Raw genomic sequence first — 24844 nt, 5'->3', positions numbered from 1 at the left:
AATTTATTACTTAAATAAGGTGTGCTTATCCAGATAAATAGACTTAATTCTGCCTTTAAATTTTGTTAAAGGAGTAAAAGTTAGGATGGTTAAAGGATGTATTTAGGTCTAAAATTGAATGGATAAGTGTTTTTAACTCAAGCTTTGCATTCATTATTATTATTTTTATGGGCATTCTGTTAATTTGTTTTACTGTCTCTAAATAGCTCATTACAAAAGGAAGAATACAGGTTTTGCATCCCCCCTCAGAATGTTAATCACTTGGGGCAATGCTGTTGCACATGGATGGAAGGCAGTGTCTATAAAACACTATAATTTAGTTAACACTTAACATAGTGATCAGGGGAAACAAAACCTGTGCATAGGTAGGGCAGTGCAGAACAAACAGTGGCTGGGTATGAAATGTATACGTGGCACTGTTTTTCAATTATAGAACCCAGCTCTTCATACTTTTTACTATAGACATACCTCTGAGTTGTGAACATTACAAATCATTTTTGAGGCACATAGAAGGAGATTTGGGATTCACTGAATAAAATGCTGAAACCTCCTTTTACAAATATAAGCCAGGATTTCACTTTGGCAACTTCAAACGCTTAAGAGGGTTCTGTGTCAGCATAGTAATATTACTGGTGTTCAAGAGAGAGCTTAAAGCACCTGCAGCATCCAATATTCAGCCTTTCAGGGTCAGTAAAATTTTCCAAAAGGTAAAACATTATTTCACGTTTTGGTTTAAATGAACAGATGCTTGTCTTTTGTCATGAGCGAGGCATGATGGATGGGCATGGTGTGAAGTTCAGGAAATTGAACTTAGAACAAAACAAATGATTCAGAGGATTCTTACATACTGGAAGAGGCTGCACAGAGAGGTTGTGGGGTCTTCACCTTTGGACACACTGGAAAACAGACAGGAGATGAGCAGCCTGGTCTAGTTTACTGTGTGATGAGCAGCAGGCTTGGACTGGACAATCTCCAGAAGTCCCTTCTGTAATCATATGATTCTGTGCATAAAAATCAGCATTTAACTGCCATTTGTTTTTTCCCCACAGATCGGCTGTCAGAAGAAACTGTTCCTCTGAAGTATGTGATGTCTATTGGCGGACAGGACCTTGGAGGCCTTGCAGTGTGCAGTGTGGGAGTGGATTTCAGTCCAGACGAGTGTACTGTGCACACAGAAAGAATAACAAACTTGTGGCTGATCAGTATTGTGGATGGAAGAAGAGACCAGTGAGCTGGCAGCACTGCAGTGCCACGGCCTGTGGCAGTAAGTAAATATTTATTTCTATCTATAGCAATAGTTTCCAGCACTTATATTAGAAAGCGTCTCACAGTCGTACGCTGGTGATTCTGCAGGCATTTGATTGTACATCTCAGAGGTAAAACTGAACTCTCCAAGCAACACTTGGTAATGCTGGGGTTAGTTTTCTCCATGGCTAGGCTGGTTTGATATTTAAAGCCTCAAAAGCTCTTTTAGAAGCAGGATTAGTAGGAAGTTGTTTTATGCAAACTTCCCTATATGAGTGCCAGCTGTGAGTCATTCATGAGTCTCCAAGCAAGCTGTTAATTCCTGGAAGGTGGGGTAGGTCTCTGAAATGAATGCAGTGAGATCACACCACTTATGTGTGACCTACTTTAGTTCTTGTCAGAAATGTAATGTAAAATAATTACGAAGCTACTAGTAACCCATTGGTTGTTATGATGATTTCTGCTGTTCATCTTGTGTCCCTTGTCAAAGTTTTTTAATGTTTAAATATATTTTTCAGAAGATGAATGCAAGGATACAACTCACTACTGTACATTCGCAAAGCAGTTGAGGTTATGCTTGATAGATGTCTACAAACAAAGATGTTGTCAGTCGTGTCAAGAAATGTAACTTGTCTACGGAAAATTTGTGATGCTGCAGCGAAGAGATGAGAAGAGAGGTTCATTAAACTGTCCTGCTCCAATTATATACCTGTAAATAAGACATCAGTCATAACAGTTAAATGGAAACTTGGGGCTAATGAAAAAAAACAGTATTGCAGATTGGTAGGCTGGGCAGGGTACTTCTTCCAGGAACTTTTATTATCCACTCTTTACAGTGGAACTTTTAAGGTGTTGAACATCTTCATGTTTGAATTAGGAAATCTGGTTTTGTAGACAAAGCAGATGTCAGCAGAGTTTTCAGAACAGAAGTAGATCTGTTTTGAAAAATGAAGTGTAGTTGTCTATAGTTCTGTTCTTCTGCTCAGTCACTGAAGTACAAAGTTCTGGCATGGTTAGACTTTGCTACTGATTTTGAATTAGACACAGGGCTTCCTTGTCAGAGCTGTGAATCAAAAGTTTGTCCCTATCACAGTAAAACAGAGAGCCAACAAATGGCCAAAAAATGCGTCAGATTTTCTGTCTTAGGTAAATACTTTATTAACAGGGAAAAAAGTCCAAGGAAGAGTTACTAATTATGAAGATAGAGAAGTCCAAAAAAATCAGTTTTGAGCAGTTTTCCTTCAAGATGAATTTTTATCATGACTGTTAACCATGTGAATCTTTGCAAGCTGAGGAATTCTGGTTATGGAATTTCTGGATATCTTATTTTCTGTCTTACAGATTGTCTCATTTGGGCTGTAAGCACAGGGAACCCCACAGAAGGCAGCAAATAGCTGCTTTGTTTTTTAATGTAGTTTCCACACTACTGCGCTTCTTGGAAGCCTGAATGTGAGTCTAGACTTGGATCTTTTGTTACATTACTGAACTACATTACATTTTAATTAGTGCATGTGCTGTCAGAACAGTTTGGGAAGCAGCATTCCTGCACTATGGGTGCGCATCACTGAAAATTAGATTAGCACTACTGTATAGAAAATGTTTAATGTGGACTATTGTGTCCAAGGCTGACTGCAAGGTAAGGATATTCCTGATCATTACCTTTTTAATCAGTGATGGGTCTGGATTGTTTAAGCAGTTTCTTAAATTAAAAAAACAAACAAACAAACAACAAAAAACAAAATACCCAAGACTTTTTGTAATATACTTTTTGTAGATATTTATTGTCTGATTTAAAAGTGCAATATTTTGTTTTGTACAGTGTTTAATAAAGATTTGTGGACATATATTTTTTCTTATTACCAAAATTTCTTATTCATATTTTTCCTTTATATTTAAAGTTTTCAGATGTTAACACATAGCATTCTTTGGTTGCTTTAATTTTGTCTCTGGTTACATATGCATGCTATACAGAAGCAGTGCTGTAAATGTTTGTTATTGCTCTTGGCATGACATTCCTTTGTACATTATTTTATTGCTTCTGCAGTAACTGAAGGTGTCTGATACTTTGCTTCCGTCAACGTAGTTTTGATATTTCTGAAATAAACTCTACTTTGATTATTCAACACCGTGATTACTCAGACGTTCTTTATTACTGTGATTTTCATGGTAGTCATGCTTTCATTCCAAGGGTAACGCTATCAACCTACCACGTCCATCATACTGGGATTTTTAAAGCTTAGCTCTTACTTTTGGCAGCTGTTATCAGACAGATTCTCGGCTTTAAGAAGCAGCAGAGATGTGACCCAGCTTGAGCAGTCAGCTTTAAGTCCTGGAAATCTAGAATGAGGATTCTGTAAAAAGGTGGAATAAAGTTTGGTTTCTTTGTCAGTCCTTCAAAGCGTTCACTTAGAGCCAGTGGAACAGCTCCATGTTTTATATTTGGTGGATGGTGGCAATAGCTATATGAATAAATTTGTTTCAGAATCTCCAGTATGTGTAATGGATTTTAAAAAAGACAGTTCCTGTAGTGGAAATGCTAAGTCACAGCTTGAAGCAGTGATTGAGCACCTGGTGGGAAGGCAGGGCCAACAAGGGGAGCTCAGGTGCATGCAATGCAATGCCATGCAGCTGAGTGACCAGAAGGGGTGCAACCAGAATCCACCCCTTCCCAGACCTCACTTAAGGGTGGGCAGTGGAGGTGAAGGAATCTCTCTGGACATCCCTGTCTGTTTGAGGCCTACTAAGGGTAAGCTTTGTTTCTCTGCTGCTGTTGTTTTTGCACTTTCCATTGCATTATGGTTCCATAATTATTGTAAGTTGAAAATGCCTAACAATGAAATGGTATTTTAGAGTTATCCTGGATTGTAGCACATGCAAAGGGGTGTGATTCCATTTAATTTTCTTTTTTGACTCACTCTTTGTCTGTAGCCTTCAAAAGAACAAATAGTGTGTGATAAGCGCTTCTGGGACAGCTTATGAATCCATAAGTAACTTCCACTTACACGTGTTAGCTTGATATCATAAAATACTGCTTTAACAAAAACTTTTTGAGAAACAGCCCGCTGTTGATTTTGTGTGTTTTTCGATATTATCTTCCTTATGAAGAAGTTGTCCTTAAATATTTAATTAGTGTCTGAAGGTTTATAATATCATTTGATGCTTTTCTTGGAAGCATGATCTTCAGGATGTGTATTTTCTACTGTAATGTAATAAGGGTGCTTTCCTGTACTTTAAAATACAGGAGAGAGAAAATTCAAGGGTAAAACTAGAATATGTCTCCTTCAACCAAAAGAAGTTATCACACACATCTGTAGAGGAGCCCTGAAAAAATGTATCTGAATTTCCACTTGAAATTTCTCTGTGCTGTGCTGGTAGGTGGCAGCAAATGACTTCCCACCAATTAAGGGAAAAAGGAATACGTTAATTGGGTACTGCAAAACCAGCTGTGAAAATTACAGAACACACCTGGGGTTTGCTCACAGGCCCTGGGGAGGAGCCATTGCCAGCAGAACATGCAGGAATGCATAACTACATGGGTTCAGGAAGCATTTCTCAGGGATTCTTTCTTCTTTCCTGGAAAAGAGAGCTGGGAGGATATTAGGGGGTTCTGTAAGTGTCAAATGAGGTATGAATAAGGTGTATATGTGTTATTAATTGCATGTAGGAAGTGCTGTCAGGTGTAACTGTGGGATGTTTTGACTTCAGCTGTGGATAAACAGAGAATGTGTGAAGTTTCATGAAGAGGAGTGTCTGTGGTTTGTCTGCTTCTATAGTACAGAAGGATGAAAGCAAATTAGTCGTTCTGTCCTTCTTTTCAGGCAAACCTGTTTCATTCTTCATTGCTCATCTCCAATCCTACAGCTGAGGAAATGAGTAGTCTCTAGAAAGAAAAGTTTAATTGAATTGCCATTTCATTAACAGAGTAAATCATGTAACAAACAGATGCTACGAATTACCTAAAAATACCTGATGCTTTATTATACTCAGTTCAGGTTTCCTCCTTACATAAGATCCAGTTCCTGCTTTCAATATTTATTCAGTGTGAAACCAGGCTCTCAGTTGCACATCTCAATGTATGCTTCTTTTTATTTGTAACTCCACATACGCTTCTTTCTGCCTTTTTCCTCTCAGACTGTCTCTGCAATGAACCTTGGCAATGTAAAGCCACTCAGCTTTAGATATCAGCAGAGTCCAAAATTGCTGTGGATGGGCATTAAATTTTTGAGCCTTGTTCTCTTTTCTTTCTCACTGTTTGCATTTTTAAGTACAATAACCATCATCTATGAAATCTCACTGAGAAATTCAATTAGCACAACAGCTTAAAAAATTACTGATGTGGAAGGAGAGGACGTGTCAAAGTGTATCCTCTCCACTCTATTACTATCCTATCCACTCTATTGATGAGATGAAGAACTGGGATATGCGAGTTATTATTCAACATTTTATTTGATTACTCTGAAAAGCAAAATGCTATTTATAAAATGCAACTACAGTGATTTGACTTGCAGAAAATCATTAATGGGAAAGTAGGTTTCAGAGGGAACATAATGAAATCTGAGGTGTCAAGGAACCTGGAATGCACAATCAAAAAAGGCTTGATTCCATGTAAGATTAGTCCTACAAAAACAGGCACATCTCCAGAAGTATTTCAGTAGTCTTCTGGTTTGACTTGATTTCCTTCAGCTATCGGTCTATATGCTTTTCAAATCAGAACTTGCATTATTGAGGTTGCTTTGATGTAATCTGAAGAAAAAGAGCAGGTAGCGTTCCAGGTATTTCACCAGGATGCTTGTGTTGTAAGTATTAAGACACAACAGCCACTTCCTTAGGGATGTGATTGCTGTTTAACTCAGAAAATTCTGGAGTGAGCTGGCGGAAGAATTTATGACCATGAGAATCTGTGTTTACGTAAGTGTAACCTGGAGGAGATGGGTAATTTGCTGGGCAGATCTCTTGTTTCTTTGGAGTATATTCGGTGCGATACATAGTTTCATCCTGAAAATGAGCTGAATTAGGAAGAATGACACGCACAGGTTTGAAACTTCGAGTTGGAACGATGTGATGTGGTACGTAATGAGATTTGAATGTAGTTAAATCATAAAATTTTCCTGTGGGTTTGGGGATTTCCTGTTGTTTCTTAATAATTTCTTGCCGGGAGCTGGCCCAGGCTTTAAAGTCTTCCTTCGTAGTAGTATTCCCTTGGAAAGGGGCGCTGCTTCTTCTTGTGTTAGAAATTGGCCTTATAGGTACAGTGGGAGAAATCTCATGTTTAATGTAATCAAGGCGGCTTGTGGAGTTAAAGTCCATGTTACCCGGGGGAGGAGTGTATTCTTTTGATTTGCGTGCCTCAGGCAAGGAGACCTGCCAGGGCTGAAAACGATCCTGGAATTCAGTGACCCCACTAAAGTGATCACTGGATTGGACTTTTGCATTTTCAGGCTTGCAGCTTCTTGCAAGTGGCCCAGGCAGCCCTTTAAAATCATTCCGGTGAGTTGTGAGATCTTCAAAGGGTTGGTTGCTTGGCTTATACTCTTCTTTCGATTTTACAAACTTTGGTTCTAGTTGATGAGCAATATAGGAAATGCGGTGACTCGTAGTGCTGTCAAAAGGCATGTCTGAAAGTTTGGGTACACGGAGAGGTTTGAAACTTTGTCTAGGATTCAGTTCCCTAGGAACAAAGTCATCTTGAAATGTAGTAGGATTTCCAAACTTCTCTGTAGGTGGGTGGTAGACGTGATCCAATTTAACAGGTTCCCTTCTTTGAATTTCCCATGACCTATAGTCATCTTTAAGGCAAAAACAAAACTTCATGTAAGTGTTATTTCTTAGGAATGTTCCTTTGAAATTAAGACAACTTCTGGTACTAAGCCTTGCAAACTTAAGAAAATGGGTGTGAGTTAGAGAGATGTTATCTCTGTGATGTGACAAACCTGTCTTCTATGAACAGTGTGACAGAACCAGAAAAAATGTCAAAATAAGGCACCAAATACTGTTTCCTCAAGGAAAAAGAGCGTTCTGTATACACACTAAATTTTCTCCACTAACTGTTCTGTATGTTCTTGATATACTGTGAGTTTAATAACAACAAACTTATGTCTGAGCCTAACAAATGTGTGTCAGCATCCTTCTAGCCAACGAGTCCCAGGGGTAGCTTTTCTTTAGAACTTGTAAATGTCAGCTCTAAACAGCTTTATTATGCCCAAACTAAGAAATCCAGTTTCACATCTCTAATAAAGAAAACCCAGAAAACTACCTTTGCCTACTCATCTTTCTAAAGATGGCATTTGTTATTACCTTGATAGGTCGGTATAGTATCCAATTTTCCTCCTGTAGTGTGCTTTCTCTCTGAAGGTCTTACTAACATCACTGGTTGGATTTCATGAGCATTATAATCTTTCTTGTACGTGGTTCCAAGTTCTAGCTCTCCAGTCTTTGGTTTATATTCTTCCTGTACCCGAAATGGCCGTTTCACAATATCATATGGTAAATAATCAGATCTGAATTGAGGAAGAGGAAAATACTGGTTAAAATACATTTTGCTGATGGAGTCACCCTTGTCGTTTTCCTGTTGTGTGGGGAAAAAACAACCCCCCTCTCCCTCCCCTTCAATGAGAAACTATGAGAAATGTTATAAAGCAATAGGAACATACATTGCTTTAAAATGCTTACTTAAATGTTGTAATTCCTTCCATTTTGCCACGATGCGCTTGGTACTCTTGTTTTGGCTTAAGGCTCCGGGCAGGAGAGATGTTGCTGTACTTGGGGTATTTTTCCACATATTCTGTTGTGAGGTGCAGCTGTTGTCTGTTATCATAAATCCTTGTAGGCCTATGAGGGCAGCGATGGCGCCTGGGCGAAATACATCAGATGAGATCTTTTTAAGAAGTCTCATTTAAAGGGAAAAGTAATTTCTTATCTACTGGGAATGAATAACAAATGAGGAAGATGGTTCCGTGTCACTAGATTGCGCTTAAAGGGTTTTTTGTTTCTGAGCACAAAATATTGTGCTAATGGAACAGACACAGAGAGTGCAAAAGTCTTAAAGCTTTGAGCTGAAAGGAACTTCTGAGCTGTAAAAATAGAGACATGCCCAGCGTTGGACCTGAGAAATATTGCATGTTTTGTAAACTGATCTTTAAGCACGCTGAGCACTTCAGTGGTTTTTGGCATTAATGTTGCGATGTGGAAAGATCACTTAATAGGCACAGAAAGCGATTCAGCCTAAAGAAAAGGAATCTGAATAGATTCTTAGAAATATGTAACAATTATTGGTATCTAACGGGGCTCAAGACTGCAATCCCTAAGCATGAACAATAACACTCAGATTCAGCTCTTAGTGGATTCTGTATGTTATAATGTGAAACCTATTCTAAGAGGTGTGTGCATTGCAATATCCAGGTAACAGTGCCAAGTGACCAGGCTTCCCCTGAATACAAACACTATAGCTACACCACAGCAAACAAAATGTGTTGCCTAAGCCAACAACAGCTTGAGTTTTATTGGCTGTAGAAACTTTAATGATATTTATTTTAAGCTATGTACTTTGTGGTGTTTTATTCAATTGTTCTATGAATCTAATTGTTGGGGCTGGGGGAGACCTGTGAAGATCATCAAGTTGAACCTCTGCTGAAGCAGTTGCCTGCAGTAGGTTACATAGGAAAGCATACAGACAGGTTGTGAATGTATGTATCCATAGGAAGAGGATCCGCTGCTTCTCAGAGCAGCCTGTTCTGGTGCTCAAGCTCTCTCCTAGTAAAGTTCTGCCTTATGTTTGTATGAAACTTCTTGTCCTCCAGTTTTTGCCCATTGCCCTTTGTTCTATTGCTGCACAGTACTCAAAACAGCCCAACCAGACCCCTCTTCAGGTGTTTATAATCAGTGATGAGATCCCCTCTCAGCCTTTCCTCACAGGGCGATGCTCCAGGCGCTCAGTCACCTTTATATCCCTCTGCTGGACCTTTCCTAGGACACAGCCGTCCTTTAGGAGCGTGAGCACCGTGATGCTCTCCAGGTCCTTTTTCTCAGAGCTCCTTCCCTCACCGCACTTAGTATTTGCGTTGTAAGAAACAAATCGAACGTGTGAGCAGTGCAGGCACTTACCCGCAGGTGCAGATCTCGCACAGACACCGCGGCCGCCCCATGCTCGGCTCCGACTGAGGCAGCGCTCCGTCACCCAGCAACGGCGTCCCCTGGAGAGGCCTATGCCGGCCGCCGTCCGACGTCACGGCCCGCGGGGGCGGAGCGGGTTTGGGCTTCCTGGTGTGGAGCACCGTCGTGGTGGTGAGTGTTTCTCCTCGGTGGGGCCCTCGCCCTGCAGTGGAAGCTGTGGGGCCGCTCCCTGCCCGGCTTATGTAACGAGGAGAGCGCCCTTCGTCCTGTGGTGTCTCAGCTGAGCGCTTCCCTCTGTCACAGGGCTCAACCATGGTCCTTACGAGCGTGGGGAAGATGATGGGCCTCCAGCAAAAGGCTGCCGGCATCCGGAACATCTGTGTGCTGGCACACGTGGATCACGGTGAGCGAAATCGTGGCAGTCATCGCTGAATGTTGGTGTGAATGAACACCTGCATGTTTAGAATGGCAGAATCCCTTCCGGCTCCAATGATTTCTGATGCTGTTCTGTGCTGTCGTTAGCAGTTGTGATGCCGCCGCATCGTTTGCTGTATTAAAACTGAGTAACTTGTGTTTCCTTTCAGGCAAAACCACCCTAGCGGATTGCCTGATATCCAGCAATGGGATCATCTCCAGCCGCTTAGCAGGAAAGGTAGAGTTACCTGCTCATCTGTAACATAACAGAGATGATGAGGTCCCCCCCCCCTTATCTTGTGCTATTTCAAGGCAAGTTTAGCAGATCCAATTGCGAGACCTGTGCTTTTCCCCAAGGTTCCTTTCATCTGAGGGTCAACCTGGGACTCTTCTAGTTCTCATGAAAGTTAGGTAGATACGGGACTAAGACGCTGATGTGATTGATGGTTTAGTCACCATTCCTCTCTGTGTTTAAAAACTGTTTGGATGTGGTGCTCAAGGACATGACTTAGCAGAGGGTTGTTAGACTTGGGTTGTATGGTTAGGACGTGGTTTGACTCGATCTTTAAGGTCTTTTCCAACTTGAGTGACTCTGTGATCCTTATCTTTGTGCAGTTACGCTTGTTAGCGTTTGATAACTTGTGAAGATAATTCCCCATATCTATTCCTTTGTTTTTGCCCTCAGCTGCGATATATGGACAGCAGGGAGGATGAGCAGGTCCGAGGGATAACGATGAAATCCAGTGCGATTTCGTTGCACTTTCAGAAAGGTAAGATGTTGATGGCAGCAAGTTCAAGCTGATTGATGGGAATTTTCCCCCTGTCTCTCCATTGACACTGTTGAGATCTAAAAAGATCTATGTAAATTGTATGTTTCTGTGTTAGCCATGATTCTGCAAAGTCTTCAGCACGTATCCAAATGTTAACCAAGGACAAACAGTAAGACAAACAGTATCTTTAGACTTCCTTGATAGCGATGTATTTGTGCAGGGATACAGTTAATTCATCTTAAAAGTTGTGAGTTAAATTGCCTCATGTATAAGCCACTGGATGCTATGCTGTTTAAGTTTTTATTGAGCTTAAGAGTTACTACAGATGTTGTCCTTGGAAATCAGTACTGGCTTAGCAGTGTAACAACCTGGCCAAAATATGTATTTATGGAAACTGTTCTGAAATATTTATTGTTTGATCCTAGGTGGTCAGGAGTATCTGATTAATTTAATAGACTCCCCAGGGCATGTGGATTTTTCTTCAGAAGTATCTACTGCTGTCCGACTCTGTGATGGTTGCATCATAGTGGTGGATGCTGTTGAAGGCGTCTGTCCACAGGTGAAATAAAAAGCACATGAGAGAGAGAACAGTGTAGAGTGAGTAAGCAAACCAGAATTGTTTGTAAGTCTGAATATATTATGTGGAAATAAAAGATAAGCTGGCTTAAGGAGTTCTGGAAAACTTGTAATGGATGATCATGTATTCAAGGTCTGAAAGAGGGCAATTTTATTTCTTGGTTTTGCTGAAAAACTGAGTAAAGCTGTTGAGTGGGTGTAGTGGTGTAGGGCTGAAAAACTGCATAATTTTTCTGGTAATAGAATATTTGTTTACGGAAGTTAATGTCTGAAGCAAGTTAGTTAATATTGTGTGCTTTTGGAATACTGAAAATGGAAGTATTATGCAAAATAATGATTTTGTGGTTGTTTTTAATGACTTTTATAGGAGTATGGGTTAGTTTGGTGGGCTTTTTAGCTATAAAAATATCTTCTGTAATAACTATCCCTGTGGAACTGTAACGTTCTCTCTCTTGTGGTGTTAAGCTTTCTGTAATGGGTTTTCTTTTCAACTGTTTTTTTCTTAATAGACTCAAGCAGTTCTACGACAGGCATGGCTAGAAAATATTCGTCCAGTATTGGTGATAAATAAAATTGATCGCTTGATTGTGGAGCTGAAGTTAACCCCTCAGGAGGCATACATGCACCTTAAGAATATTTTAGAACAGGTATTTTCATGCTTTAGTGTCACATTTGGTTGTGAGTTCCCCCAGCCTTGTCTCCATTCTTGAACTGAGAAAGATTGTGGTTTTCAATGGTTTATAACTGCAACAAAACCATCTTTCCTTATGCTGTGGAACCGAGCACTGGTACAGCTTGTCTCATTTAACCAGCTGAAAAGGAAATGTATCAATGATATAAGGTTCATTCTGAATGTCTTTGATGGGGAAAAGCAAATGAAATGTTGCTGGACAAGCTGTCATAAATCCTTGTTGTATGTCTTACCCCGATAAATTGCCTAAGCTCCTTTGAGGCCAGACAGATATCTTTAGACTGTTATTGATAATGATACACTTATGCCAGAATGAAGTTAACTCTTCTGAGATTGTAAGGTAAATTGCCTTCAGACTCTTTTCAAAGTTCTGTTTTTGACAGTTATCTACATGGTTTCCCTTTGCCCTTTGTTGCTGTTGTTTGTTGGCAGTTATGAGTTTATATTTCATCATTCCCTCATCTGAGAAGCGCTGGGTTATGTGTAATGATCTAAAGCTGATTTAATCCTGACATGAGTGAGTGAATTGGAAAACCTACTCTGAGCTGAAATGTTAGTCCATCAAATTCCCATGGTCTTCAGATTGACAGGATTTGATACCTGAGATCTGTGTTTTAAATTGCAGAGTGGATCTTAAGTGTGCAAAAGTGTTCAAAAACCTCTCTGTATTTTGGAGGGTGGGAGGAAATGTGTTAAATTACAGGTGTTGTAAAGGAGTGTACAGATCTTTAGGTGTTTTTGCCTGCCCTTTCATAGATAAATGCAGTCACTGGATCACTCTTTACCTCGAAAGTCTTAGAAGAAAGAGCTGAAAAAGAAGCTGAAAATGAAAGTAGTTCTGACACAGCAGCTGGAGATCAAATTTATGACTGGAGTGCTGGGTTGGAAGATACTGATGATTCCCACCTCTATTTTTCTCCAGACCATGGAAATGTGGTGTTTGCCAGTGCAATTGATGGCTGGGGTTTTGGGTAGGTATTAAGTTTGCTTTGTTGCCTTTTTTTGATATGTGTTTGCCACCGGTAACGTTAAATTTGAGGCATTTTGGGTTCCTTCCTTCTGCTGATTTTTCCTTCTCTGTGCTATGCAACATTTTATCTGTCCTCATATATATGTATATACATCAACACTGTACAGCTGGAAACACTATGACTGAACTAGAAGTAAGAATGTGGGGATAGAACAATTTCACAAAATTATCAAGGTGACTGATCTGAGTCTGTGATAAGTCCTGTTTTGCAGTCCTGTTCTTAGTAACCAGTTTTTGAGGGCAGCATGCTGTAGTGAGGATGACATGTGCTCTGTTCTGACTGCTGGCCGCAAGGTGGAGTCCTCAGCTTTAGCACGAGTCTGTAATTAGAGATTCACCTGGTAATCCAGTATGTTTCTTGGATGTTGTAAACCTTTAAATAAATTCCAGCATTCTTAAGTCAAGCTCAAGCTTTGATTTGGAATTTACTTGGTGTGATTTTAATCTTAACTTGAGCTCTTATCACTGCAGTGAAAGAAACTGAAAAAATCTCTTGAAACTTTTGCATTGTGGTGCATTGTTGCCTGACAGCATAGCTAGAATGCTAATATTAAACCCAGTTCACCTTTCATCTTCTCAGAACCAAAGTGTTAGTTTTTGTTTGTATATATTTCCTTTTGCAGGCTTCCAGAACAAATGTAAGCTGCAAATTACCTAACAGTATTCATGCAGTTCTAATCCATTTTCACATCCACTAAGGAATACATTTGTATTCTGACTTCAGGCTTTGAGAAGTTTACAATGGTTATATCCCCTCAGTATTAAAACTTGTGTTATTTTATGGGTTAGACATGTTGTTATTTGTAACGTTGCTTTAAGTGCCTGAAATAGGCACAATTGCCATCATTTGATGGCTAAAGTATGACAAGAGAAAATACTTGATTTTTAATTCTTGCCATTCTGTCACAGTTAAATGTGTAACAGGAGCTCTTTTATAGAGTCAGATAGACAGATGTGACTTTAAATACTGAAAATTTAGTATTGTTTCTGATATTTTTCTCGAGGGGTGGTACAGATATTTGTTTAGTTTGAACAAGTTCAGCCTTTGAGCTGACTTAAAACAAAAACATACAAATACTGCTGGTGTTTTTGAGCTGTTGCCATTGGATGTTTTTGTTGGTGTAAATGTGAAAAAAACAGGAGCTAACGTGAAGGCAAATTGGGGGAGAAAAAAAGGGAGCAAACCAAGGTCATGAGATTTGTGTAAGTTGTCACTTGCTTAGGCTGACAAGCACGTGTAAACAGCATTACACTTCAATCAAGATGCATTTTGTTTCCTTTCAGCATTGAGCATTTTGCAAAGCTGTACAGCCAAAAGATTGGAATCAAGCCTGCATTGCTGCTGAAGACTTTATGGGGAGATTATTATCTGAACACAAAAGCAAAGAAGATAATGAAAGGTGATCAGGTAGGGAGATTGTCAGAACTGTTACCTGGGGTTTATTTAGTTCTTGTTTTCCAGGTTCAGGATACAGCAAAACATAGAAGACAAATGCAAGACTGGTAAAGTAGGAACCAGTGTAGTGAATGATTTGAAAGTGCTTCTGCAGCTTTTGATTTAGGATTTCCATGTTTAACTGAGGATTTAGGATTTTATGGAATTTTTGCCATAGTGAGATGTAAATTGTAACTGAATGCTGTGCTTGAAACACCAGCATGAGAACTGTACTTTTCTGGGCTTGTTTCTACCACTCAGGGGGCAGGAGTTTCCCTATTTTCATCTGATGACTTTTTTCTTCTCAGTAGGTGAGAATTAAAGAGAAGATAACAGTGCTCAAGGTGGATGTATTCTGTCTTTATCTGGCTTTTTCTCTGAAAGTGAAACCCTTATACTGCAATTAATTAACAAAACTAACCTGGAATTTTATGCCCTTTCTTAGACAAGGGTTGAAGCAGGGATCTTGTGTAGGAACAGGAGATGGGGTTGGTTTTGAATAAAGATTTTACATACTACTTATGAAAATCCTAAATTAAAGAGGAGCCTTAAGCCTGCTGGAAAAATGCGGAAGTGCTGATAATTGGCTGCATGTCTTTTCATGTTCTACCAGTCAAAAGGAAAGAAGCCCTTGTTTGTGCAGTTGGTGTTGGACAACATATGGAGTCTATATGAAGCTGTTATGAAAAGGTGAGAAGAAACTGTGAAGCTTTCACAGAATCCCTTACCAGTGGTTTTTTGAACTACTGTAGCGAGGAATGCATGTTAGATATTACCAACATGGCTTATATTTTTCTTACAGAGATAAAGAAAAAATTGAGAAGATAGTAACCTCACTGGGCTTGAAAATTGGTCCCCGGGAGTCACGGCATGCAGACCCTAAGGTTCACCTTAATGCCATCTGTAGTCAGTGGCTACCTATATCTGATGCAGTCCTTTGTATCCTTCAGGAAGATGCAGCTTTTTGTTCTATTGGTGGTTCATAGACTTGAAAGAGTGTGTTTTAATTGCTTAATGATTTGGCACATTTGATGCTAGTGGTAATGGTACTTTAACAGGGCTGTTTTATTTATTTATTTATGTTTTCTGTGATGCCTCGATTCCTTAGTAGTATCTGCTTTCTTCATTTCCCTTCTATAATAGCTTCTGTTCTGATGTTGTTTTTCAAGATGTTAGGAGTGTTAGAAATAAAGGCCAAACTAATGATAGCTTGATTTGAAAACAAACTAACAAAAGTACCTGAGATGATAATGAAGCAAAGGACAATGCGGAGAAGGCAGTTTGTGCTGCATACTTTCTCATGATATCTGTGTGTACTGATGAAGAAGCTGTGAATAATCATAGGAGGACATTTACATTAATGTGATAGCAGGGAACAAGTGTTCACTGTAATACTTATCAAAGGCAGAGCTCTGTGATTGCCACCAAGAAGGAAGGAGTTCATAAATTCGTAGCATGATTGAGATTTTACTTCTTGAACATTCTTCTGTTAGACAGAACATCTTAAATATCTTCTTTCAATAACTATATGCAAACATGTTCACTTACATGCACTTATTAATCAGTAGATATGTGCAAGTTAATGATTTACAAACACTAGCTCTATAAATTGTCAGTTGTGCAGTTCCTCGCTTCCCAGTTGCACATAGAGTGGGACATCCTTGCTTAGCTGCCTGCTCTGCATGTGGTCGAATGTCCAAAATTGTTGCTGACTCGAGCGTGCTGTGAGAGACAGGGCTGGACTGGGGCTGTCTATTGTGGATGGCAGTTAGTGCATGATAGTGTTTATTTAGAGAAACAGGTATCAAAACCTCTTATCTTCCTTTTATTCTACTCAGTAAGGAAATAAAAAGAAGATTCTCTATATCCTTAGCAATGTGCTTTAGCTATGGTGTGTAGTAAACTTCCCAGTCCCCTTGACATCACTCCAGAGAGAGTGGAAAAGCTGATGTGTGTTGGAGCTAAAACATTTGATTCTTTACCACCGGAAACCCAGGAACTGAAAAGCGGTAGGTGTTCAGCCATTGCCAGGAGCACAGTGTTGCTTCAAACTTGATTATTTTGTTTGTCTTTAGATTATAAGATGTGTGGTAAGCTATATTTAGACATATATAATTATTTCATTTGTAATAGCTTTGTTGATGTTTATCTGTGACGTGTCATAGTATTGTCTTATATTTATACCTGATATTTTTCTTCAATCTCACATATTCATGACTTTTAGGCAACTCAAGCTGCAAGTAACAGTCTGAGACTTAAACTCTGGATTTTGGGAAGTTACGAGGTTAATTCTTGTATATAGAGCTAAACACTGGAATTCATCATGTAATTCAATTCAGCTCGGAGCAGAGCAGGCTGAGGAGAGCCCTCATGGCAGCTCAGCTCCTCACAGGGAGGCAGAAGGGCAGTGCTGATCCCCACTCTCTGCTGACAGCAACATGACCAGAGGGAACGACATGGAGCTGTGTCAGGAGAGTCAGGTGGGGGTTAGGAAAGGGTTTTGCAGCAGGAGGGTGGTCTGGCACTTGGAGAGGCTGCTCAGGGTAGTGGGCACAGCAGTGAGCTGCAGGAGATGATGTGGGTAACACTCTTAGATGTAAGGTTTGATCTTTGGCCCTTGTGGATCCCTTCCAACTCAGGATACTCTGCGATTTTAATTAAGAAAGAATGTAATGTTTTGTTGTCATATTTATTAAAAACATTAGTTTTAGCCAGTTGGAGGTTTGAACTTGAATTTTACACTTACAAGTATATTGATTATCGAGGCCCAGTTTTGCTAGTGTAAAATGAAAACAATTTTTCTGTTGGATTTATTACTAAGAAGTTTATGTATTGAGAATGCATTGTTAGGAAAAACTACAATGTAGCTTAGCTGTCACTTCAGACATGATTGTGGTTTCAGCTATATTTTCATAGCTCAAGATATAGTTAATTTCTTAATTATTTTGTAACATTCAAGAAATGATAACAGAATAGCAAACAAAAGCTGAAAAAGTAAACCTTGCTTGCATTGTTTTGTTTTCTTTGAAAACTTTGTTAAAAAGCACATTCATTTAGAAATAGAATGGTATTTTGCTATAAGGTAGTAAATATGACACTTCAAGAGTTAGTTGAATGACAGTGATGAGCAGATAGCATGCCTAAACTAGGAGCAGTTGGAACAAGTTCTGAACTGTGTGTGTAATTAAAGGTGTTTTTTAAAACAGTGTTTTACAGAGAGCTTCATGGAATCCAAAGGGGTGAGATGTCAAATGTCCACTTGAGATGTGATGTCAAGTTGGCAGGTTGCTAGGAATTGTTTCTTGATGTGAGGAAACTAATGCTTTTCTCCTTCTCTGAAATACAATAGATGTGTTCTCAGGACAGTGTAGAGTATCTTAGTAGTGTAAATCAGTTGGAAGAAAGTTGCCTCTGTAAACTGAGGTCTTACTGTTCTTGGGCATGAAAATAGGGTACTACACATTATAGTAAGTTTTTTGATATTTCTTAGTTGTAGAGTGCTTATGATTACAATATTGTGTATTCATACATAAAAGATGAAAGGCAGAGCATTAGAATACGATTTATTTGCTGTGTTGTTAAGTCTTAAACAGTAATGTTTGCTTTGATTGCGATAATGAGCTCCAAGTGTGATGGAGAAAAAAGTATTTCCAAAGTACTGAATGTGTTAACATTGAAGTGGATCCGTTCTTGCAGCTGAGTTGTTGGAATTTCATGAAGCTGTGAGTATTTAGATGCTTGCAGGACTCCTGCCTTTGATCTGTATGAAGGAAGAATACAGTGAGGCACTGGATTAATAGCTCAGTCTAGATATTAAGCTACTCCCTGTCTTTTCATTTTGATCTTAACCTGCTTATGAACACAGTTTAAATTATCATAGCAATACTTTTAGTTGAAATATGTGTACTTTGTGCTTTATTATGAAGGGCCTGGTTTTCTACATTTATACTCTTTTTATTGTTAAATGAACTTGAAGGTTGAGGTACAGTTACCAAATGAGAAAGGCAGAGAAATATATATTTTTCCTGTTGATTTGTCTCTTACCATGTTACTCACTGAAATGGAGAAATAGTAATTCCTGTAACATTTGTGGAAAGCCACAATGTTGTCCATACAGTTGGGGGGAAAAATGTTGCAAATAACCTTTATGTTTGTTCAGCTTTTCTGAAATGCAGTAGCGAAGGAACTGCCCCAGTGATTGTTTTTGTTTCCAAAATGTTTGCTGTTGACGCAAAGGCATTGCCACACAATAAACCAAGGTAAGGAGATGGATAACATCACTTCTAATCTACATTAATATCTTCAGGAATCAATTATGTTTTTATGATCTTAAAAACTGATTCTCACTTATAGCTAAGTAATGCAGTATGTTAAGCTCTACACTAGATTGGACTGTTGAATGCACATAAGTTGATATCCTTGCTGTAATAATGCTTGAAGATTTTTCCATTATTTCATTCACTGCCTGGACCACAATCTTTTTCTATCACAGTTATCTAAAATCTTCCACCAAAAATTCCTTCCCATATTAATGACTTCAGGGTAAAAGAAAAAAAAAAATGCTTTACACTTGTGGATTGACGAGACACTAGATGGTGCTGTTTTGCTTCGCGTTCTTTGCTGTGATGCTGAGTGTGATCAGGCATCAGTGCAGCATTGTGCTGCTATTTCTGCTTTGCCTGCTTTCCTTCACAGGTACTTGATTACAGAAGAGTTATTTTTCATTCCAAATACACTGAGGCCACCACGTTCTCACAATTCTGCCACTGATAGCAATCCATTCTTTTATTGGTTGAGAATCAAGATTGTTTGACATGATGCAACACAGAGGCAGCAATAGCTTTTAAATATACCAGATACAGGAAGCGTGGGGCGTATTTTCAGGATTTTATTTGCAGCAACAACAATGAAATGAGCTACTACAGGTCCTGTTTTGTGATTTCAAGCAGAAGACCACATGTGAGAGATTGTGACTTTCCCAGGGCTAATGGGTAGCTCTTAATATTTTCATTCTACATAGTTTGCATACTTCTACATGACCACTCATGGATAAACTCCGCTTCCCTGTCTCTTCCAATATTCATCTTACATCTTTCTTGTTTGCCTTTTTTGAAACTTTCTTTAGTCATACACCCTCGGGAATTCTGACAGTCATTGACCTGGGTTGGCAAACATCAAATTGTTTACTGAGTTGAGTGGAAGACTACATCTGAGTGGTAGTTCAAATAGTGCAGAGTTCATCCAGAAACTGAAACAAAATGTAGGTAAATGTGTCTAGACTAAATCACTGAAAAGTGGGTTTTCTGATATATTGCAGCAGAATGAGAATTGACTTGGTGTTATTTCTGGGGGATTTGTAGGGTACCAGCTCTGACTGTAGGCGAAGTGTCCTTTCCCTGCCTTTATCGAGGAAACTGAGGACTGTGGTGTTTTTCTGGATTTTCTGAAGGGTTTATCTTGAAGTGTTTAACATAGAATTATTCAATTAGTTACTGGTTGTCTGTATAAAAATGAAATCACGTGGCTTGACTTTTGAGATCATCAGTCAGTTTCATCACCATTTAATTTTGCTGATTAGGTAACACTAGGGAGTTTGTTTTGAAGTTATAGTTGGGTCCCATTATTTTGAGAACCAGTAATGTAGCTAAATATGTGTTTTAGTGGTTAAGATTCTATAGATAAGCAGTTCTTGAAGAATTCAGAAAAGGAGTTTATATCTAAAAAAGGAAAAACTGAAGAAATATTTTCAGTGCAACAAAATACCAATGCTTTAAAATTATATAATTGTATAAATGTGGTTCTTCAATACGCTTTGAAATATATTGGCCAATATATTTCACAGTGGCACAGCAAAGGCTGTGATGGCTGTGCTGAGGGTGTGGAATCTAATGTTGGAACCAGGAGGATCAGATAAGACTCTGTGAGGATCTTCCTTAAGGATGCGTGAGCAGAGGGAGCTACACGCTTAGCATGTGTAGGTGAAGAGTATGTTATAATAGTGTTTTCATATTTGCTAATATAAAAACATGTACGTATTGTATGTTTCAATTTCATGTTGACTTTCAAGGGTCATTACTCTTGTTGTGTGTTTTGATGTTTAATGCAGGACCTATCAGCTTGGTTGTTTGAATCCTCTTGGGTGGGGGGTATTTTTACATATGTTAAAGCATGTAAAGAAGTAGATACTTTTCTGTAGAGTACATTGTGTTCTTTGTTGGTTTTATCTTTATTTTGTTTTGCAAGGCTTACGCTGTAGTGCTTCCAGAGGTAACAAGCAGATCTGTGCTTCTGCTCTCTTTTCCTTTCCTTTTGCAAGGTGCTGTTGTGTAACGTTACCTTTTTGTGATTTTTTTTTTTTTCCTTTGTAGCTGCAAATTGACTTTGTCTTATGGTGTCTTTGTAGTTTACCTTATTTCTTACACCTGCTTGTAATACTTCTTAATCACAGCCTGGGAAAAGCAAAAGGCTCTTCTACATCCAAAGGCATTCAGTAAATGATAAAGAAGGTTGTTTTAATTAAAAATCCAGCTTTCTTTGAGACTGCTGCTGGCAACAAATATCATCCAGAAGGTGACTTTAAAAATCAATAATTTCTTTACTAAAGTTTGTGGGTTTTTGGTGTTTTGTTTTTTATTTGTTTGGGTTTTTTTTGCTTTTGCTGTTTAAATGCCAGAAGTTATAACACTAGAATAAGTTGAAAATGGATTTGTGGTCAGGTTTCAACTGGTTGGCAGCTTATATTTATCTTGCTTTGGGAAGGCATGGAATTGGACTTCTTGTACCACTGTGATACTGAGTTTTTTGGTCAGTGCTTTAAGAAATAAGAATTGTGCAAGTACGCTTTGTCTTCCAGTTTCTTCTGGCTGAACTTGTGAAATTATTTGCTAATTCCAACAAATTGAGACAGAAGAGGTGGAGATGTTGAAGATATTAAGTTCCAGTAAACTTGTGAAAATTGCTGGTCCCTCGGTTGCATGGGACAGACAAACAAATTAAGAGCCCACAAAAACAGTGCAGTACAATCTACTTCACTTTAGGTATTTAAAATATCTCAAATCAGAATTAATGGAAAATAGGACCAGATTGGCTTCTCTGAATCTCCTTGCTTTGTATTAAAAGACCATAGTTATTTGTGATAGCTGTACTTATTTACTGTTACATATTCAACTTCTACTTCTAAACGGTGGTTAAGAAAGGCCTGCTGACCTAATAACCTGATCTACTAAAATGGTATTTCATGAGTGCAGGAGGGATATAAAACCTGTAACGTTCTAGGCATTTTCCTGAAGATGGTATTAAAAGTCCAGTTAGCTGGAAATCAGTTTGTCTTTTTTTGTGTCACTATGAGATCAGCCTTTTCTTATAATAATTTCATGCTGAGTTGTATAATAGTTTTCTTTTGCCATGGTGAATCTTGTTTGCATGTCTTAAACTGACAGATTGTAGCATACTTCCGTCTCCTTTCTATTGTGTTCTAAGTACTTTATCACAGGAAAAAATGGAAATTCACTGATTTTTGCCTGACTTCAACTGAAAACCCTTTACGTCTCTGGAAGTGGTGTTCTGGCTGATGTTTCCTTCTTCAGATGGTCTAAGATTTAGAAAGAAAAACAAAAACAAAAAACCCCAACCCAATAGATTATTTAGAAACCAGAGGCCAATTTGTGTATGATTTGACTATGAATTTTTCAAACGCTTTGGAACAAAATCTGCCTTTCATAACATGGAAGGGCAGAAAAGCTGTCATTCAGTGTTGATGGAGTGAAGAGAATAAGTTGTCGTTCAGTCTGAACTGAATGAGATATCCCTGAGTAATACGACAGTAAGAAAATAGTCATCATCAGCTTGTTTATTTTACCTGAAGTCTGTTGCATCAACAGTCTGCTGGGTGGTAATGCTGTGTATGTTACACTGCTTGCCGTGTTATTTCCATAGCTCTTGTTTACCATGTGGTGGAGCTTAATGTGAATTAGTAATAAGGTGGTTGGCTACCTTTGCCTGGTTCATGCGTACATTGTGCATGTTATAGCATCTCTTGTAGGCAGGGAATCCCTTTCTTTTCTGCTTGAGTGTGAAAATTTTGAATTTTGTTGAAATTTTCATTTCTGCTTGAGTGTGTTACAATTCTGTGTAAGGATTTATTTGACAACATGTCATGATATCAATGATCTCAGATTTGTGATTTCTTATGATGCTACTAGCAGTGACTAATTTTATGGAAGTCAATGCTGACACAAACTGGGTGCAAGTCTAGGTTTTACCTACTAGCTAGAAACCTGCCCACGCTCAGTCTGCTTCTTATCAAGTTGATAATGTGATTAACAGTGCTTATGTGTGTATTGCAGTTTGTGCTTTCGGAATTTGGAGGTACCTCTGGGGTTTTTGGTAAGGACTGACTGACACCTAAATACAGTGATATTTATAAAAGTGCCTTGTAAGGAAGAGATGGGAGTGGAGCATACATACATTTTACTTGTACTCTCAGAATTATTTACAAAAATGAAAAGCATTTTTGGATAACAAAATGTGTTGGAATGCATACGTACGTCCTCATGTGCATTCTGTGCTTTGACATATAGTCTACATTTATCCCTTGGTTGTCTCCTCACTACTTTCCCTATCAATCTCTTACCCCTGGGACTTTTTCAGACATTCCAACCCCTTAAATAGCTTTGAACAACTGCCTTCAGGGCAGAAGTCTTCATTTAAGAAGGTTTTCTTCTTCACCATCTGCTTTGTGTTTTCTATTGTTCAACCTCACTCTCTTTTGCAATAAAATAAACAAATTGAACACATTGTCTGAAATTTCAGAGATGCAGATTCTTGATTCTGTCACAATGACTGTATAAGAGATTATTTAAATGAGTAATAATAACGTTCTGGGAAGTTTATGGGTGCAGTTTTGTCACATTTGCCTTTCCCATGGCATGTAATTTGTCTGTTCCAGGTTCCAAGTTGTGAAATTGTTTCAAATTCCAGCAATTTACCCTTGGTGGATTAGGGGGTGTTTATTAGATAATTTTTAGAGATATTTTCAATTCAAAGGTAGTTCTTGTGGTCTTTGAGTTTACTCAGATTTGGTGCTGTTTAATTACAGTAACTGTTCAAAGTGATTTTTCTCAAACTCTAAAAAGCATTTTGGCATAGTGAAGTGTTCTATAAAACTTTTTTTCTTTTAAATAGTTTCCTACAGAATGTATGAAATACAGAAGACATACATATGGTGATATAAAAGATGTATTGAGACTGAGTTGGTCTCAGCCACATCATCTATCCATGGCTTTCTAATTAATCCAGTTAGGGGCAGAGTAAATGTCCAACCAGTGTCCTTACTGTCTATATACAAAAACTTTGACCCTTAAGTGATGGGTTGTTTCTGTCTTTGCCATGTGGGATGGTTGATTTAATATGTGAATGTGATTCATTCATTCATTAAAGATGGTATTTATGTGTTGTTTGGTGAAGAAACAGGGCTCTTTTGCAGCTAAGAGAGTTCAGCAAATCTTGAACTGTTTTGTTGTAGAGAAGGAGTATAGTTTACACTTCACAATGTAAAAATTAAAGAGACCCAGTGACTTGTCCACAGCTACTAAACAATCTAAAACTAATATGGCACACTGAAAGTGTTGTGATTTGTTGGTCTGCTTGTGCTTTACAAGTGCACGTGTGTGATAGGATTCTTGTGTCTCATTTCAGGTTGGAAGTCTGTTACAAACACTTACATAATGGGAAAAAATACATTTGTTTTTATTTTGGAAATAAGTTTATTACTGCTGGAAAGCAGTATATATTTCCATTGCTCACAGTGGTAAAAAATAAATTGAAAACATTCTAATTCCAATGGAAAAAGAAAAAACCTGCATAACAATCCCCCCCCTCCCCCCCAATCTTTTAAGCCACAATAATTAAAATGATTTTGGTGTTGGCACCTGACACTATGTTTCCACAAGGAATGGAGGATCTTTTCTAAACAGAATTTCTTATATTTAAGAATGTGTGTAGCTTTCTTATGATGGGAATAGAAGCAGAGGAGGGTCTGGAATTGACAAACGTCCAGTGTTTGAAATGAACTTCCTTGAGCTTCATTTGTGGAAAATCTCATCTCACAGATCCTCACTTAGGGCCAGATTCAGAAGTCAAGGACACAACTTCAGGCAGCGCTTTAGACTTTATGGATGTGTATCTACTTTGCGGCTTAAATTGCTTGGGAAGTGTTGTATTTAAAAGCAAGTCTTTTTATACTGCCTTAAGGAAGTGTGAAAATGCCTGTCTTAAATATTAGTATTTTTTCTGTTTGTTTATTTTGTTGTTTACTTACTTGTAGTAAATTGTGTGTTAAAGCCCTTTATTTTGAAATAGAGTTTACCAGCAAGCAGAAGGAAATGACATTGGAATATTCAAATTCTTTTCCTTGTTGTTGCTTCAGTCAGGGCTCTTGTCTTTTATGGACAGGTCGCTTTATGGGAAGGATATTGTAGCAGGCCAAGTCTTCTTCTTGCATTTTAACACCTGCTGTAAAACCAGCCAAGAATAGTTAAAAAAAGAAAAAGGAAAAAAAAAAAATTAAAAGTAAT

The 24844-nt window shown here is 38.5% G+C and overlaps 3 protein-coding genes across 13 annotated transcripts in view; 2 read left to right on the top strand and 1 right to left on the bottom strand.

The window, feature by feature from the left end:
• The window catches only part of ADAMTSL3 (ADAMTS like 3), a 186763-nt gene extending 183395 nt beyond the window's left edge, over positions 1-3368 (top strand). For all 10 annotated transcript variants that reach the window (XM_015873010.3, XM_085514963.1, XM_085514964.1 and 7 more), the window contains 2 exons: positions 1050-1264; positions 1764-3368. In XM_015873010.3, coding sequence (XP_015728496.2) covers positions 1050-1264; positions 1764-1873 — 325 coding nt within the window. In that variant the 3' untranslated portion in view covers positions 1874-3368. The remainder of the gene's footprint in view (positions 1-1049; positions 1265-1763) is intronic.
• Positions 3369-5197: 1829 nt separating this feature from the next.
• Positions 5198-9502, bottom strand: SAXO2 (stabilizer of axonemal microtubules 2). Its single transcript, XM_015872993.3, has 4 exons — positions 9346-9502; positions 7915-8094; positions 7540-7742; positions 5198-7031 (listed from the first exon to the last, which is right to left on the bottom strand). Exons 1-4 carry the CDS (start codon positions 9384-9386, stop codon positions 6049-6051), a joined length of 1407 nt encoding a protein of 468 aa, XP_015728479.3. The 5' UTR covers positions 9387-9502; the 3' UTR covers positions 5198-6048.
• Positions 9484-24844, top strand: part of EFL1 (elongation factor like GTPase 1) — a 54331-nt gene continuing 38970 nt past the window's right edge. Inside the window, exons 1-12 of one of the 2 annotated variants that reach the window (XM_015872991.3) lie at positions 9484-9525; positions 9658-9757; positions 9939-10006; positions 10454-10538; positions 10964-11097; positions 11624-11761; positions 12562-12776; positions 14120-14243; positions 14884-14960; positions 15073-15209; positions 16157-16279; positions 18430-18529. In XM_015872991.3, the coding sequence (XP_015728477.2) occupies positions 9667-9757; positions 9939-10006; positions 10454-10538; positions 10964-11097; positions 11624-11761; positions 12562-12776; positions 14120-14243; positions 14884-14960; positions 15073-15209; positions 16157-16279; positions 18430-18529 (1292 nt within the window). In that variant the 5' untranslated portion in view covers positions 9484-9525; positions 9658-9666. Of the gene's footprint in view, positions 9526-9657; positions 9758-9938; positions 10007-10453; positions 10539-10963; positions 11136-11623; positions 11762-12561; positions 12777-14119; positions 14244-14883; positions 14961-15072; positions 15210-16156; positions 16280-18429; positions 18530-24844 lie in introns of both variants that reach the window. The other variant, XM_015872992.3, reaches the window with a different exon arrangement.

The sequence above is a fragment of the Coturnix japonica genome, chromosome 14 (genome assembly GCF_054131305.1).
Source record: "Coturnix japonica strain WE chromosome 14, WE-NBRP24, whole genome shotgun sequence".
Taxonomy (NCBI): Eukaryota; Metazoa; Chordata; class Aves; order Galliformes; family Phasianidae; genus Coturnix; species Coturnix japonica.
This window is presented reverse-complemented; position numbering and strand designations above follow the sequence as displayed.

Bases quoted from the DNA above. Each gene is read 5' to 3' on its own strand.
- SAXO2 (XM_015872993.3), bottom strand. From the start codon at position 9,386: ATGGGGCGGCCGCGGTGTCTGTGCGAGATCTGCACCTGCGG. The intron at 8,095-9,345 runs GTAAGTGCCTGC...TATTTCGCCCAG, and splicing joins TGCGAGATCTGCACCTGCGG to GCGCCATCGCTGCCCTCATA. The intron at 7,032-7,539 runs GTAATAACAAAT...TTTGCCTTAAAG, and splicing joins TACTATACCGACCTATCAAG to ATGACTATAGGTCATGGGAA.